Here is a 16931-nt window from a genome sequence, read left to right on the forward strand (position 1 = left end):
TTCATTAACATAATACAGTCCTATAGTTTGTGTGACTCTTTCTGTAGTTTGCTTCCCTTCCCACAGCAATATATCTTGTTTCACCCCACCCCCCCCCCCCTCCCCGCGTCTCAGTTGATGGTTATTCAATAACACTGTGGCACAGATCATTCCTGTATTGTATGTCCTGTCACATACCATTCATGTTATCCTCTTCTGTATAATTCACCACTTGGTGTAACATTAGCTACGACCAGCTGACTCAGAGAGGTTTTCCCGCACAATGGAAAGATTTGGCTTGCGTTAATATCACAGGATCATGAAAAATAGCATTGTCACCCTTCCAAAAAAAATAATTTAAAAGAAAAATGATCCTTCTCTCTTCAAGGTGACTTGTGCTTGTGGGCTAGGAATTGAACATTATATAGTCTACACACCCAATATCAGTATCAAGTATTCTTGGATCAGGTACAGAGTGAATCTGCCTCTACTTCTGCATCAAAAACATTCCTTAATGTCAGTGCAGGTATAACTCCAAGTGTGAGAATTCAACTTTCTGTATCAAACATTGTTGTGAAATGTTTCAGCGAGATGGACAAGTTGTATTTGAGTTTCTTTTTCATTCACGGGATATGGATATCGCTGGCTAAACCAACATTTATTGCCCATCCCTAACTACCCATGAGAAAGTGGTGGTGAGCTGGTTCGTTAACGTTGTCTAGTGTTGTGAATTTTCAGCCTTTAAGAACTGAATTCAGACTTCTCCAGACTTCAGTCTCTTATAGTGAACACAAAGAGGAAATTCCTCAACACCAGATTCAAATTCCTTTCCTAGAGGTGAAAAAACAATTTATTAACGATTCTTAGTTAGGTTGTAACTTGCCTTCATTTGTTTGATGGTGTAACGCATTGTACCAAAGGGTCCGTCCTTCAGTAACTTCTTCCCAACCACCTTTGCCCGGATAACTGGAAAATAAAGAATGAGTATCTGGTTATTAAGTTGTAATACCCAATTTTAGAAATTAATTGAAATGTTGACTAAGTCTGACTGCTTTAAACTGCTTACAAGTGGGAAACAGATATAAATATATATATATATCTATAATGGTTCTTTTGATAAGTTAAGTGCTTCTCAGGTTGGCGATCAGTAGCTAGTGGTGTCCCTCAGGGATCCGTGTTGGGCCCACAATTGTTCACAATTTACATAGATGATTTGGAGTTGGGGACCAAGGGCAATGTGTCCAAGTTTGCAGATGACACTAAGATGAGTGGTAAAGCGAAAAGTGCTGAGGATACTGGAAGTCTGCAGAGGGATTTGGATAGGTTAAGTGAATGGGTTAGGGTCTGACAGATGGAATACAATGTTAACAAATGTGAGGTTATCCATTTTGGTAGGAATAACAGCAAACGGGATTATTATTTAAACAATAAAATATTAAAGCATGCTGCTGTTCAGAGAGACCTGGGTGTGCTCGTGCATGAGTCACAGAAGGTTGGTTTACAAGTGCAACAGGTGATTAAGAAGGCAAATGGAATTTTGTCCTTCATTGCTAGAGGAATGGAGTTTAAGACTAGGGAGGTTATGCTGCAATTGTATAAGGTGTTAGTGAGGCCACACCTGGAGTATTGTGTTCAGTTTTGGTCTCCTTACTTGAGAAAGGACGTACTGGCACTGGAGGGTGTGCAGAGGAGATTCACTAGGTTAATCCCAGAGCTGAAGGGGTTGGATTACGAGGAGAGGTTGAGTAGACTGGGACTGTACTCGTTGGAATTTAGAAGGATGAGGGGGGATCTTATAGAAACATTTAAAATTATGAAGGGAATAGATAGGATAGATGCGGGCAGGTTGTTTCCACTGGCGGGTGAAAGCAGAACTAGGGGACATAGCCTCAAAATAAGGGGAAGTAGATTTAGGACTGAGTTTAGGAGGAACTTCTTCACCCAAAGGGTTGTGAATCTATGGAATTCCTTGCCCAGTGAAGCAGTTGAGGCTCCTTCATTAAATGTTTTTAAGGTAAAGATAGATAGTTTTTTGAAGAAAAAAAGGATTAAGGGTTATGGTGTTCGGGCCGGAAAGTGGAGCTGAGTCCACAAAAGATCAGCCATGATCTCATTGAATAGCGGAGCAGGCTCGAGGGGCCAGATGGCCGACTCCTGCTCCTAGTTCTTATGTTCTTATGTTCTAAGTGGAGAACTAACTGCAAAGGTTTCTAGTTAATTGATCTCAGCCAGGGTGGTAACATGGGCTTTAAAATAGGTCATAGTACCCATGCTGTAAAGTGGGGAAAATTAAACAGGACTTCAAATCCTGATCACGTTTTAAATATGTAGATATTGTGTGAGAACCGGACAGCAATTAACCTCCAATTGGTCAAATAGAATGTAAACATTGATTATAAGCTCACACAGGAAGAATGGCTATGTGGGCGAGGTTCGGCAACATGGTCTGCACCTGTGAAATAAGCCCCAAATATTAATGTCTTCAGGAGAGGAGAGAGAATTGGGGTGGGGGCAACTGCCTGAAGTGAGACATCATCAATTTTGCTCATTGAGAAGAAGAAACTCGATGACAGGTTGTGTTCGCAAAACTACAATTGATATTAGTGTGGGTAGGTGGCACTGAAATAGAAGATGAACCATGATCTTCTTGATGGCAGAGCAAGATCAAAGAGCTGACTGACCTACTTCTCATGTTTGAAAATCAGAATTGTCTCTTCAAAGGAGTGAACAATAGATTATATAAACAGTTAATGAAGGATGGGCATCTTGAAAACTGCTCTTTATTGACCGAGATTTACAAAGTCTCCATCTGTTGTCAGACAAGCATCAACAAAACTACTTCATGGGGGGAGCGACTATAAAGTGAGAACATATCTTTCATTGAAAACCTCCCGGTGTGCATGTGATGCCCTTCTTTATCTTCTTCCTTTACACTATTAATTTGTTCTTCATTGTTTATTCTTCCTCCCCTTGCTTTCCTGTAATTTTATGTCCTGGAAGCTGTAGACTTCTCGAAACAGGTAAATATGTGGTGAGATTATAAACATCAGTACCCGCCCAATTTCACAGCCGCTTTGTCCCTTGAGTTCATTAGTTTGTCTGTACATTTTGTTTGAAGGGAAGAGCTTCCCAGTGTTTAGTCTACAGACCCCTGCACCATCCTCAAACACAAGCAGACATTTGTTCCATGCCAGCCAACTGCAATCAAGCATAACAGTAGCACAACAGAGCTAGGGGCAGTTCACCAGATGGGGCAAGAATGTGGAAAAACACCAGCAGCAATTCACATTGGATCTTATCTTATTGGAGGGATTTGTCTTCTGAAAGCAGTTTAAGGGCAATCTGACTTTTATTGAAAAGAGTTATAAAGGCGACTAAAGGAAACCAAGTCTGATTGTGTCGTGGATTTGACAAGGTCTTATGTGGAGGAGATGGCCAGAACGGAAACCTATTTCTTCACTGTTCACCAAAAATGCTATGGTGCTTAACATCGCATATGTCTGGTAATTTATCTTACACCAAGACTCCCGGTTTCCCGGCTCCTCAGGCTTCAATGTTACTTTCCAGCAGCAAATCTAAATTATTCTGGCTTTATGGTGACTGACATGCAGGTTAATAGAATGAGAGAATGGTGACAGTGCAGACAGGGGACATTTGGCAGTGTCTGTGCCAATTCTGCTTTCTCCTCACAGCCCTGCAGATCGATTCTCATCAGGTAATTATCCAATTCTCTTATGGAAGCCTCGCTTATATCTGCCTCCATCATGCGCTTGGGCAGTGCTGTCTAGGTCCTGCCACGTGCCATGTCAAAAGGTTTTTCCTTTTCTCTCCTCTGTTCCTTTTGTCAATCAGTTTAAATCTCGTGTTTTCAATCTTCCAGCCAGTGGGAAGTTTCTATCTACTCTCTATTGTCATAGAAGGAGTCATCAACAGTGCAATCAAACACCAGTTACTCAGCAATATCTTGCTCACGGACGCTCAGTTTTGGATTCCGCCAGGGTCACTCAGCTCCTGACCTCATTACAGCCTTGATTCAAACATGAACAAAAGAGCTGAATTCCAGAGGTCAGGTGGTGGTTGGAGATCATCTCTGCTCCAGGACATCACTGCAGGAGTTCCTCAGGTCTTTGGCCCAACCAGCTACTTCATCAATGACCATCATAAGGTCAGAAGTGAGGATGTTTGCGGATGACTGCACAATGTTCAGCACCATTCGCGACTCCTCGGATAATGAAGCAGTCCATGTCCAAATGCAGCAAGATCTGGACAATATCCAGGCTTGGGCTGACAAGTGGCAAGTTACATTTGTGCTACACAAGGCCCAGGCAATGACCATCCCCAACAAGAGCCAATCAAACCATTGGCATTCAATGGCATTACCATTATTGAATCCCCCACGATCAACATCCTGGGAGTTCCATTGACCAGAAACTGAACTGGACCCAGTCACATTAATACTGTGGCTACAAGGAGCAGGTCAAAGGCTGGGACTCCTGCAGCGAGTAACTCACCTCCTGACTTTCCAAATCCTGTCCACCATTTACAAGGCATAAATCAGGATTGTGATGGAATACTCCCCACTTGACTGGACGAGTGCAGCTCTAACAACATTCAATAAGCTTGACGCCATCCAGGACAAAGCAGCCCAATTGATTGTTACCCCACCACAAACATTCAAACCCTCCACCACCAATGAACAGTGGCAGCTTTGTGTATCATCTACAAGATGTACTGCAGCAATTCAACAAGGCTCCTTCCGCAGAACCCACAGCAGCTGACACGGTTGTTCATATCACCAAAAATCTGTCCTGGTCCACGCACGTCGATGCTACCACCAAGAAACCACAGCAGCGCCTATACTTCCTCAGGAAACTAAGGAAATTCTGCATGTCCACATTGAATCTTACCACTTTTTACAGATGTGCCACAGAAAGCATCCTATCTGACTGCATCACTGCTGCCAAGTCTCCAAACAAAATTCAAAGCAAAATGTAATTATTTTATGTACTCATGTCAGAGTCAGCCAAACTCTCCATATTTAAGGTGAAGTCACACGGGATCAGGGGTGAGCTGGCAAGGTGGATACAGAACTGGTTAGGTCATAGAAGGCAGAGAGTAGCAATGGAAGGGTGCTTTTCTGATTGGAGGGCTGTGACTAGTGGTGTTCCGCAGGGATCAGTGCTGGGACCTTTGCTGTTCGTAGTATATACAAATGATTTGGAGGAAAATGTAACTGGTCTGATTAGTAAGTTTGTGGACGACCCAAAGGTTGGTGGAATTGCAGATAGCGATGAGGACTGTCAGAGGATACAGCAGGATTTAGATCGTATGGAGACTTGGGCGGAGAGATGAAATGAAAAATGAAATGAAAATCGCTTATTGTCACGAGTAGGCTTCAATGAAGTTACTGTGAAAAGCCCCTAGTCGCCACATTCCGGCTCCTCTCCGGGGAGGCTGGTACGGGAATCGAACCGTGCTGCTGGCCTGCTTGGTCTGCTTTAAAAGCCAGCGATTTAGCTGAGTGAGCTAAACCAGCCCCTGATGGCAGATGGAGTTTAATCTGGACAATGTGAGCATTTTGGAAGGTCTAATGCAGGTAGGGAATATACAGTGAATGGTAGAACCCTCAAAGACAGTCAGAGAGATCTTGGTGTACATGTCCACAGATCACTGAAAGGGGGCAACACAGGTGGAGAAGGTAGTCAAGAAGGCATACGGCATGCTTGCCTTCATTGGCCGGGGTATTGAGTATAAAAATTGGCAAGTCGTGTTGCAGCTGTATAGAACCTTAGTTAGGCCACACTTGGGACTATAGTGTTCAATTCTGGTCACCACACTACCAGAAGGATGTGGAGGCTTTGGAGAGGGTGCAGAGCAGATTTACCAGGATGTTGCCTGGTATGGATGGCATTAGCTATGAGGAGCAGTTGAATAACCCCAACAGCATTCCCCCGACAGCATTCCCCCGACAGCATTCCCCCCCACAGCATTCCCCCGACAGCATTCCCCCCCACAGCATTCCCCCCCCCACAGCATTCCCCCCCGACAGCATTCCCCCGACAGCATTCCCCCCCACAGCATTCCCCCCCCCACAGCATTCCCCCCCCCACAGCATTTCCCCCCTCCACAGCATTCCCCCCCCACAGCATTCCCCCCCCCCACAGCATTAACCCCCCCCCCACAGCATTCCCCCCCACAGCATTCCCCCCCCCAGCATTCCCCCCCCCCCCGACAGCATTCCCCCCCCCCCGACAGCATTCCCCCCCCGACAACATTCCCCCCCCCCCCCCCCCCCCGACAACATTCCCCCCCCCCCCCCCCCGACAACATTCCCTCAGCTCCTGGTCAGGAATAACGAGGGGAACTGCCGGTAAATATAAATACAAACGGCCTTGTTCCTTGCAGAAAGTGCAGAATAGCCAATGGCAGCAACGAGCGCGGATGAGTGAAGAAGCAATCTGGGAACAAAGGTGCCTTTTGGTACTGGGTGAAATTTGTATTGTGAGCTCTTTTAAAAGATTGAAACTGAGCCAAATGCCTGGCCACTAAATTCAATTCTTTCAAAGGCTAATAAGCTTCATAAGCTCTTTCTGGTGAGTGGGGCTGAACACAATTTCAGAAGTGTTTTAAGGCTTATTTACATCCTCTTCACTAATAAGCAAGATTCCCTGTGGTTCATCGCGTTCCCAGGACGCAGGGCTATTAGCTCCCCACTGAAAACACGTCTGCTCTTTACCCAGTCTGTAATTCGCCTTTAGAGGCAAATCTCTGTACCTTGCTCTGTCTCTCTCACTTGCCTGCTCCCTCTGAAAGACTATATATGGTCAGAGTGTGTACGCACACTCTGCCTTTGCTAAAGCTGCATTTTAAATAATCTGGCTCAATTCCATTAGCCTGTGCCTGACTCCAAGTAAACAGTGAGTTTAGAATGTTTACAACACTGAACAGGTTTACTCTGTCTATCACTCGATCTTATTTCCATTCCCATACCAGCAGGAGGAGACCCTGCAGTTTTGGTGACAAAGTATTAAATCAAATTAGCAGCAGTTAACTGCTGGATGCCTGATTGAAGCAGAGCTTCATATATCAATCTAATTATTTACCTCAAGTCATATTATTTTAAACTTAGGAATGAGTGTAAATTGCAAACACATGCAGCTGAGTGTGGTGTGGAAGGAGGAATGTGTGTCAGATGCTCCTCTGCGTGAGGTTTATATGGGAGTGGAGTTTCAATTACAAGGAGTAAGTTAATGACCAATTTGCTTGGCACAAGTCCCACAGGAATCTGTATTCCCAGGTGCAAAGGTCAGGCATTCCCCTTTAACACTCCCCTGGGAAAATTCAGGAATCGCCTGGATCCAAAGAGGAGGTTCTGGATCCTGCCTCATTTTGCAGCATCACAGCAAACTCTCTGAGAAAATGTGGGCCTTGGCTGGAGGGTGAATTTTTGCTCAAATAAATTTGGGTACTTTTTGGAGCTGTTGGCCCCTCCCAGAAGTTTGAAGCTATATTAATGAGAGCAGAGAGCCACTAATCTCGGCCGTCGAGCAACTCCTTGTACTATTTGGTCCTTTAAATGGCAGAGGGTAGGAACCTGTAGGTCACTAGATAGCCAGTGCGCTCCTGGCTCTGGATGGCCAGTGTGTGCTCCTGGCTCTGGATGGCCAGTGTGCTCCTGGCTCTGGATGGCCAGTGTGCTCCTGGCTCTGGATGGCCAGTGTGCTCCTGGCTCTGGATGGCCAGTGTGCTCCTGGCTCTGGATGGCCAGTGCGCTTCTGCGTCTAGATAGCCAGTGTGCTCCTGGCTCTGGATGGCCAGTGCGCTTCTGCGTCTAGATAGCCAGTGTGCTCCTGGCTCTGGATGGCCAGTGTGCTCCTGGCTCTGGATGGCCAGTGTGCGCTCCTGGCTCTGGATGGCCAGTGTGTGCTCCTGGCTCTGGATAGCCAGTGTGCTCCTGGCTCTGGATAGCCAGTGCGCTTCTGCGTCTAGATAGCCAGTGTGCTCCTGTCTCTGGATGGCCAGTGTGCTCCTGGCTCTGGATGGCCAGTGTGTGCTCCTGGGTCTGGATGGCTAGTGTGCGCTCCTGTCTCTGGATGGCCAGTGCGCTCCTGGCTCTGGATGGCCAGTGTGTGCTCCTGGCTCTGGATGGCCAGTGTGTGCTCCTGGGTCTGGATGGCCAGTGTGTGCTCCTGGGTCTGGATGGCCAGTGTGCGCTCCTGGGTCTGGATGACTAGTGTGTGCTCCTGGGTCTGGATGGCCAGTGTGTGCTCCTGGGTCTGGATGGCCAGTGTGTGCTCCTGGGTCTGGATTACTAGTGTGTGCCCCTGGCTCTGGATGGCCAGTGTGTGCTCCTGGGTCTGGATGGCCAGTGTGCTCCTGGCTCTGGACAGCCAGTGTGCGCTCCTGGCTCTGGATGGCCAGTGTGTGCTCCTGTCTCTGGATGGCCAGTGTGCGCTCCTGTCTCTGGATGGCCAGTATGCGCTCCTGGCTCTGGATGACTAGTGTGTGCTCCTGGGTCTGGATGACTAGTGTGTGCTCCTGGGTCTGGATGGCCAGTGTGCACTTCTGGGTCTGGATGACTAGTGTGTGCTCCTGGGTCTGGATGGCCAGTGTGTGCTCCTGGCTCTGGATGGCCAGTGTGTGCCCCTGGCTCTGGATGGCCAGTGTGTGCTCCTGGCTCTGGGTGGCTAGTGTGTGCTCCTGGGTCTGGATGGCCAGTGTGTGCTCCTGGCTCTGGATGGCCAGTGTGCGCTCCTGGGTCTGGATGGCCAGTGTGCGCTCCTGGGTCTGGATGGCCAGTGTGTGCTCCTGGCTCTGGATGGCCAGTGTGCTCCTGGCTCTGGATGGCCAGTGTGCTCCTGGCTCTGGATGGCCAGTGTGCGCTCCTGGCTCTGGATGGCCAGTGTGCTCCTGGGTCTGGATGGCCAGTGTGCTCCTGGCCCTGGATGGCCAGTGTGTGCTCCTGGCTCTGGATAGCCAGTGTGCGCTCCTGGGTCTGGATGGCTAGTGTGCTCCTGGCTCTGGATGGCCAGTGTGCTCCTGGCTCTGGATGGCCAGTGTGCTCCTGGCTCTGGACAGCCAGTGTGTGCTCCTGACTCTGGACAGCCAGTGTGCGCTCCTGGCTCTGGATGGCCAGTGTGCTCCTGGCTCTGGATGGCCAGTGTGCTCCTGGCTCTGGATGGCCAGTGTGTGCTCCTGGCTCTGGACAGCCAGTGTGCGCTCCTGCGAGATCGAATGATATCTCACAAGATGTCGCAATCTGGATCTCACTCTCAGTGGTGGGAGCAGGATTTGCATATTTAAGCCTCACTTAAATATGTCCAATCGGGAGTAACCCAAGGGGTGGGATTGAGCCCGTGCCTGTGCAACCTCAGCATGGCACCATTTAGCACTGATTTCCACAAACATGGACCAGGTATAATGGCCCTCGGGGGAGTCCTCCAGGGGCCCCTGGGTGATGGGACTCTGAGCAGGGTGGTAGCCTGGTGCCCCATGTCCCCTGGGCACAGGGCTGGCACCCTGGTAGCACAAAGGAGCCTGGGTGTCAGGTTGGATCTGCCCTATAAGGTGAGGTGAGTGGGGGTTCGAGCACCCCCTAATTAGTGTTAGAGCATTGCGGGGGGGTGATACCTTATTATTGATCTCCAATGTGTACATACGCACTGCAGCTTCTTCCTCCCAGCATTTCCAATTGTAACTAATCATTCAGTCAAAGTGTTTAACAGATAGTCCTCCGAAAGAGTGAGCCATTTCCCAGCCCGTTCCCAGACCCTTAAATATTTTTCTTTTTATCAAAAATATTCTCTCATCCCTTTCAAAAGCTGTCGGGGATTTTTCTTCCCATGTGGCTTCTGGGAGAGAATTCTATGCTCGAAAAACACTCTCCATATGAGAAAAAACTTCTAACCTCTCCCTCCACACTCTCAGTGTTGATTGTTTTGCTTCTAGTTACTGACTCACTAATGGTAGCAGTGGGAAGGTAGTATCAATGTCTGATAAGAAATGAGCATGTTTTACACCTCACCTGGCTTTCTCATGTAACGTAAGAAGATCGGGATTGGGCTGTCGCTTTGTTTGTGGTACTGCTGAAGATCAATTTTATGTAACGTACCTGAATAAGGATCTCTACCTGAATATGTACCTTATCAGGACAAGGTAATAACAATAAGGATCTCTACCTGAATATGTACCTTATCAGGACAAGGTAATAACAATAAGAAGAAGAATCTTGATCAGTGTCACAATTAGGCTTCATTGAAGCCTACTCGTGACAATAAACTATTAACACTGCAATGAAGTTACTGTGGAATTACCTTCTCATCTAGGTTCTAGTAATATGATGAAGAGTGTTGTGGGACAGGTAGTTTGATGAGGATGAAATCCATAAGACATATTAGCAGAATAAGGCCACTCGGCCCATCAAGTCTTCTCCCCCATTCAATCATGGCTGATATTTTTCTCATCCCCATTCTCCTGCCTTCTCCCCATAACGCCAGATCCCCTTATTAATCAAGAACCTATCTATCTCTGTCTTAAAGACACTCAGTGATTTGGCCTCTACAGCCTTCTGCGGCAAAGAGTTCCACAGATTCTGGCTCTCTGGCTGAAGAAATTCCTCCTCATCTCTGTTTTAAAGGATTATCCTTTAGTCCGAGATTGTGTCCTCTGCTAGTTTTTCCCAAAATAATAGTATAATAATCGCTTATTGTCACGAGTAGGCTTCAATGAAGTTACTGTGAAAAGCCCCTAGTCGCCACATTCCGGAGCCTGTTCGGGGAGGCCGGTACGGGAATTGAACCCGCACTGCTGGCCTTGTTCTGCATTACAAGCCAGCTGTTTAGCCCACTGTGCTAAACCAGCCCTTTAAGTGGAAACATCCTCTCTATGTCCACTCTATCCAGGCCTCGCAGTATCCTGTAAGTTTCAATGAGATCCCCCCTCATCCTTCTAAAGTCGAATGAGTACAGACCCAGAGTCCTCAACCGTTCCTCATACAACAAGTCAAGAATATGTTAGTTAACCTGCCACCTGACACAGATCCAATCTTGCAGTTTACTCCTTCAGACTTCAGCCAGCTGAAGCCAGTCCAGGCTGTGGATCTTGAAGTACCCACGATTTGTCCCCTTGCTTCCTCTGTACGATTTCCATTGTGGCCTGAAGTAGTGAATTGCCAGTTAATGGCAAGGAGAATGGGCAAAGGGCCTTTTCTTCGGCCTTGCTCAGCCTGAAACCATAACATTAAATCAGGTCTGGAGTCAATGTTGAGAAATTTAAGTGTCAAGTTCAGTTCGGCCTCCACTACTTATGGGTCTGCCCTGGAGGTGGAGCAGGACAGATGGATGGTGCTTGAGAATCTCAGATGTTCAGACGCCGATGGATATTGCTTCAATTATGGGAAGCTCTATTAACTTAAACAACAGACGTTAATGAAGAGGAATTTTGTACAAAGCTTACTGGGCTGAGATTGCCTGGGTTTCGTTCTGATCTGTGCTTGGGTCATTGTCAATAGGTCTGTCCGATATTTTGTTTATGGTTTTGTTTTACAGCGAACATTTCAGTGAGGGGGGGAACGACAGGGGGGGGGGGGGGGGGTATACTGTGGGTGGTATACTGTGAGGGGGGTAACACTGTGAGGGGGTATCACTGTGAGGGGGGTATCACTGTGAGGGGGTAACACTGTGAGGGGGAACACTGGGGGGTAACACTGTGAGGGGGGTAACACTGTGAGGGGGAACACTGTGAGGGGGGTAACACTGTGAGGGGGAACACTGTGAGGGGGGTAACACTGTGAGGGGGAACACTGTGAGGGGGGTAACACTGTGAGGGGGTAACACTGTGAGGGGGGTAACACTGTGAGGGGGTAACACTGTGAGGGGGTAACACTGTGAGGGGGAACACTGGGGGGTAACACTGTGAGGGGGGTAACACTGTGAGGGGGAACACTGTGAGGGGGGTAACACTGTGAGGGGGAACACTGTGAGGGGGGTAACACTGTGGAGGGGGTAACACTGTGAGGGGTAACACTGTGAGGGGGTAACACTGTGAGGGGGGTAACACTGTGAGGGGGAACACTGTGAGGGGGGTAACACTGTGAGGGGGGTAACACTGTGAGTGGGTAACACTGTGAGGGGGGGTAACACTGTGAGGGGGGTAACACTGTGAGGGGGTAACACTGTGAGGGGGTAACACTGTGAGGGGGTAACACTGTGAGGGGGGTAACACTGTGAGGGGGTAACACTGTGAGGGGGGTAACACTGTGAGGGGGGTAACACTGTGAGGGGGGTAACACTGTGAGGGGGGTACACTGTGAGGGGGGTAACACTGTGAGGGGGGTAACACTGTGAGGGGGGTAACACTGTGAGGGGGTAACACTGTGAGGGGGTAACACTGTGAGGGGGGTAACACTGTGAGGGGGGTAACACTGTGAGGGGGTAACACTGTGAGGGGGTAACACTGTGAGGGGTGTACACTGTGAGGGGGTAACACTGTGGGGGGGTAACACTGTGAGGGGGGGGTAACACTGTGAGGGGGGTAACACTGGGAGGGGGGGTAACACTGTGAGGGGGGTAACCTGTGAGGGGGTAACACTGTGAGGGTGTACACTGTGAGGGGGAACACTGTGAGGGGGTAACACTGTGAGGGGGTAACACTGTGAGGGGGTAACACTGTGAGGGGTAACACTGTGAGGGGGTAACACTGTGAGTGGGTAACACTGTGAGGGGGGAACACTGTGAGGGGGGGTAACACTGAGGGGGAACACTGTGAGGGGGGTAACACTGTGAGGGGGGTAACACTGTGAGGGGGGTAACACTGTGAGGGGGTAACACTGTGAGGGGGTAACACTGTGAGGGGGTAACACTGTGAGGGGTAACACTGTGAGGGGGTAACACTGTGAGGGGGGTAACACTGTGAGGGGGAACACAGTGAGGGGAACACTGGGGGGTAACACTGTGAGGGGGTAACACAGTGAGGGGTAACACTGAGGGGGGTAAAACTGTGAGGGGGTAACACTGTGAGGGGTAACACTGTGTGGGGGAACACTGTGAGGGGGTAACACTGTGAGGGGGGTAACACTGTGAGGGGGAACACTGTGAGGGGGGTAACACTGTGAGGGGGAACACTGTGAGGGGGGACACTGTGAGGGGGTAACACTGTGAGGGGGTAACACTGGGGGGTAACACTGTGAGGGGGTAACACTGTGAGGGGGTAACACTGTGAGGGGGGTAACACTGGGGGGTAACACTGTGTGGGGGAACACTGTGAGGGGTAACACTGTGAGGGGGGGTAACACTGTGAGGGGGGTAACACTGTGAGGGGGTAACACTGTGAGGGGGGTAACACTGTGAGGGGGTAACACTGTGAGGGGGTAACACTGTGAGGGGGTAACACTGTGAGGGGGGTAACACTGTGAGGGGGTAACACTGTGAGGGGGGTATCACTGTGAGGGGGAACACTGGGGGGTAACACTGTGAGGGGGGTATACTGTGAGGGGGAACACTGGGGGGTAACACTGTGAGGGGGTAACACTGTGAGGGGGAACACTGTGAGGGGGGGAACACTGGGGGGTAACACTGTGAGGGGGGTAACACTGTGAGGGGGTAACACTGTGAGGGGGTAACACTGTGAGGGGGGGTAACACTGTGAGGGGGAACACTGTGAGGGGGTAACACTGTGAGGGGGTAACACTGTGAGGGGGTAACACTGTGAGGGGGTATCACTGTGAGGGGGTAACACTGTGAGGGGGTAACACTGTGAGGGGGTAACACTGTGAGAGGGGTAACACTGTGAGGGGGAACACTGTGAGGGGGGTAACACTGTGAGGGGTAACACTGTGAGGGGGTAACACTGTGAGGGGGGTAACACTGGGGGGTAACACTGTGAGGGGGTAACACTGTGAGGGGGAACACTGTGAGGGGGTAACACTGTGAGGGGGGGTAACACTGGGGGGTAACACTGTGAGGGGGTAACACTGTGAGGGGGTAACACTGTGGGGGGTATCACTGTGAGGGGGGTATCACTGTGAGGGGGGTATCACTGTGAGGGGGGTAACACTGTGAGGGGGGTAACACTGTGAGGGGGTAACACTGTGAGGGGGGTAACACTGTGAGGGGGTAACACTGTGAGGGGGTAACACTGTGAGGGGGTAACACTGAGGGGGTAACACTGTGGGGGGGGTATACTGTGAGGGGGGTAACACTGTGAGGGGGAACACTGTGAGGGGGGTAACACTGTGAGGGGGGTAACACTGTGAGGGGGTAACACTGTGAGGGGGGTAACACTGTGAGGGGGGTAACACTGTGAGGGGGTAACACTGTGAGGGGGGTAACACTGTGAGGGGGTAACACTGTGAGGGGGTATCACTGTGAGGGGGGTAAAACTGTGAGGGGGTAACACTGTGAGGGGGTAACACTGTGAGGGGGTAACACTGTGGGGGGGTAACACTGTGAGGGGGGTAAAACTGTGAGGGGGTAACACTGTGAGGGGTAACACTGTGAGGGGGTAACACTGTGGGGGGTAACACTGTGAGGGGGTAACACTGTGAGGGGGTAACACTGTGGGGGGGTAACACTGTGAGGGGGTAACACTGTGAGGGGGAACACTGTGAGGGGGTAACACTGTGAGGGGGTAACACTGTGAGGGGGTAACACTGTGAGGGGGGTAACACTGTGAGGGGGGTAACACTGTGAGGGGGTAACACTGTGAGGGGGTAACACTGTGAGGGGGTAACACTGTGAGGGGGAACACTGTGAGGGGGAACACTGTGAGGGGGTAACACTGTGAGGGGGAACACTGTGAGGGGGAACACTGTGAGGGGGGTATCACTGTGAGGGGGAACACTGGGGGGTAACACTGTGAGGGGGGTAACACTGTGAGGGGGGGAACACTGTGGGGGGTAACACTGTGAGGGGGGTATCACTGTGAGGGGGGTATCACTGTGAGGGGGGTATACTGTGGGGAGGGAGGGGGGGAGGGGGGGGGGGGTGTAATACTGTGTTACTGACCAAGCAGGAATGGCCATCGTTTTCTGATGCACATTTGTCACTCGGTTTGTGATATTTTCATGGTTCCCACGGGTTAGGATGTTGCACATTTAATTATTTTTATCTCTTATGTTTATAACCTTCAATCTCATTCTGAAATAGATTCATTGCTCTACTTAATAGAGTATATTAGACTAAGTGCTAACCCTTCAGCTCAGTACCGTATATGATGGCTGACAGCTGTCTCACTGAATACAGTTCCCACTTTAATGCTTTGATCTGTTTTTAGAACTAGGGATGATTAAATAAGCATCACTGCCACCTTGGAGCTTGGAACAGGTTCAGATCCTGGAATAGCCACAGGATAAACCTTTTCCCTCTCTAATTTTCTCCATTCTCCCCTCCTGAAGGTATCAACTCTTTGTTTGGTTATTTTCCTACAGCCACCAGCCAGATTCCCAAAACCCGATCCATGGAGGTGTCATTCTTGCATCAGGTGTTGGTGGGCTAGTTGCCAATGGCGAGTTTGGTAGCTGGCCCTAATCCTGTTCTCACCTAATATTAACACAGCAACATTTCCAGCCGGTTGGCTCAATAACAACTTGATTGATTTTCTTTGCACTTGTTGCAAACCGTTCTGGCACCTATGTCGTTAGAAGACTTCAGCGGACAGGGAGGATCAAACTGAGGTCCTCCCTGAGCTGTGTGGCTGAGAGGTTACGTTACCTTTGATTCAAGGTCAGTTTCTAACCAAAGTTTATCATGTTGTTATGGTGAGCAGCAGAGGTACGTCAGTCCATTGCAGATGGGCAAAGACAATCTAAGAGTTTTCAAAAGAGTCTTACTCTGTAATGATGGTGGCCTTTTAAAGAAAGCAAGCCTCTATGCTTTTTCCTCTTAAAGCACATTTATAAAATAATGGTGGGGATTTTACATTTGCAAATCTGGACTGCTGCAGTCCTACACAAGGGTAAACTCCCATTAGGTTGCAAACCTAGATGTTGTGGTGGTATGACTAGGAGGTTTACGGTACCTCAGAGTAGTGCTGCCATTGGTGCAGAGGACTCGCTGCCCATTGGCTCAGGCAGGTCATGTGTCTCTCTGCCAATTGGCTGAGGTCAGTCATGTGACTGCTCGCCAATTGGCCGAGAGGCCAGTAGCCCCTCCTACGAGGCGGGGTATAAGAACCCGTAGCAGCCAGCAGTCGGCCTTTCTCTGTAAGTCGACTGCCGGGCACACAACTAGTTCCTAATATTTGGAACTTCTTCACGACTCGAGTCCAATTGATGGTGCATCACATGTCAACACATAATTTCTCACAAGGCATTCGGTGAAGGTGCCAGGATCAGCAGGCCGCTCCGCCATTTTGAGAGCAATTAAGATTGTTAACAAACCAACTGAGGTGAATATTACGCTCCCCACCCCATGATGCAGCCGTCTTGGGCAGGCAGCCGAGGGAGATGAGTTTGTTTTTTCACCATCTGAGGTGAAAAAGTGGGAATGAGGGGGAGGGTACATCTTTTTTTGGCGGGGGGGGGGGGTGCTATTTGTGCATCAGGTGGGGGTGGTGGAAGGGATTAGTGGGTGCGGGTAGTCGGGAGCATGAGGAGGAGGCAATAGTTTAGTTAGCCAGGAGTTCAAAGTGATTTTAATCCTTTTAACTATTTCTCAGTAACTATTCCACTAACAGAGTTGGATCCATCTGAAGTCTCCAAATTAAATCAGAGTATCTGATATCACGCAGTGCAGAGTAATTTAAACTTCACAGGCAATTTCGATGCAGTCTTTGCATCGGGACTTCCACAGGGTCCCCAGTGAACCTTCCGGGTACCACAGGGGCCAACACTCCACAGACCAAGTTCTGGTCCGATGTGAAATGTACTTTTCCAGGGCCTCACACCCTGATTGCAGCACATGCTTCATTCAATTCAGCCTAAAAATGAGGACTGTGATTAGCATTAATCCTCAAAT

General features: G+C 49.4%; 2 protein-coding genes across 2 annotated transcripts in view; one reads left to right on the top strand and one right to left on the bottom strand.

Annotated features, from left to right (window-relative positions):
• LOC119955139 (synapsin-3-like) overlaps window positions 1–16931 on the top strand; it is a 475326-nt gene that overhangs the window by 314930 nt on the left and 143465 nt on the right.
• The window catches only part of LOC119955141 (metalloproteinase inhibitor 3), a 60674-nt gene that overhangs the window by 16440 nt on the left and 27303 nt on the right, over window positions 1–16931 (bottom strand). The window contains exon 2 of the mRNA XM_038781058.1: window positions 863–945. Within this exon, the coding sequence (XP_038636986.1) occupies window positions 863–945 (83 nt within the window). The remainder of the gene's footprint in view (window positions 1–862; window positions 946–16931) is intronic.

Source organism: Scyliorhinus canicula, chromosome 20, assembly GCF_902713615.1.
Source record: "Scyliorhinus canicula chromosome 20, sScyCan1.1, whole genome shotgun sequence".
NCBI classification, from domain to species: Eukaryota; Metazoa; Chordata; class Chondrichthyes; order Carcharhiniformes; family Scyliorhinidae; genus Scyliorhinus; species Scyliorhinus canicula.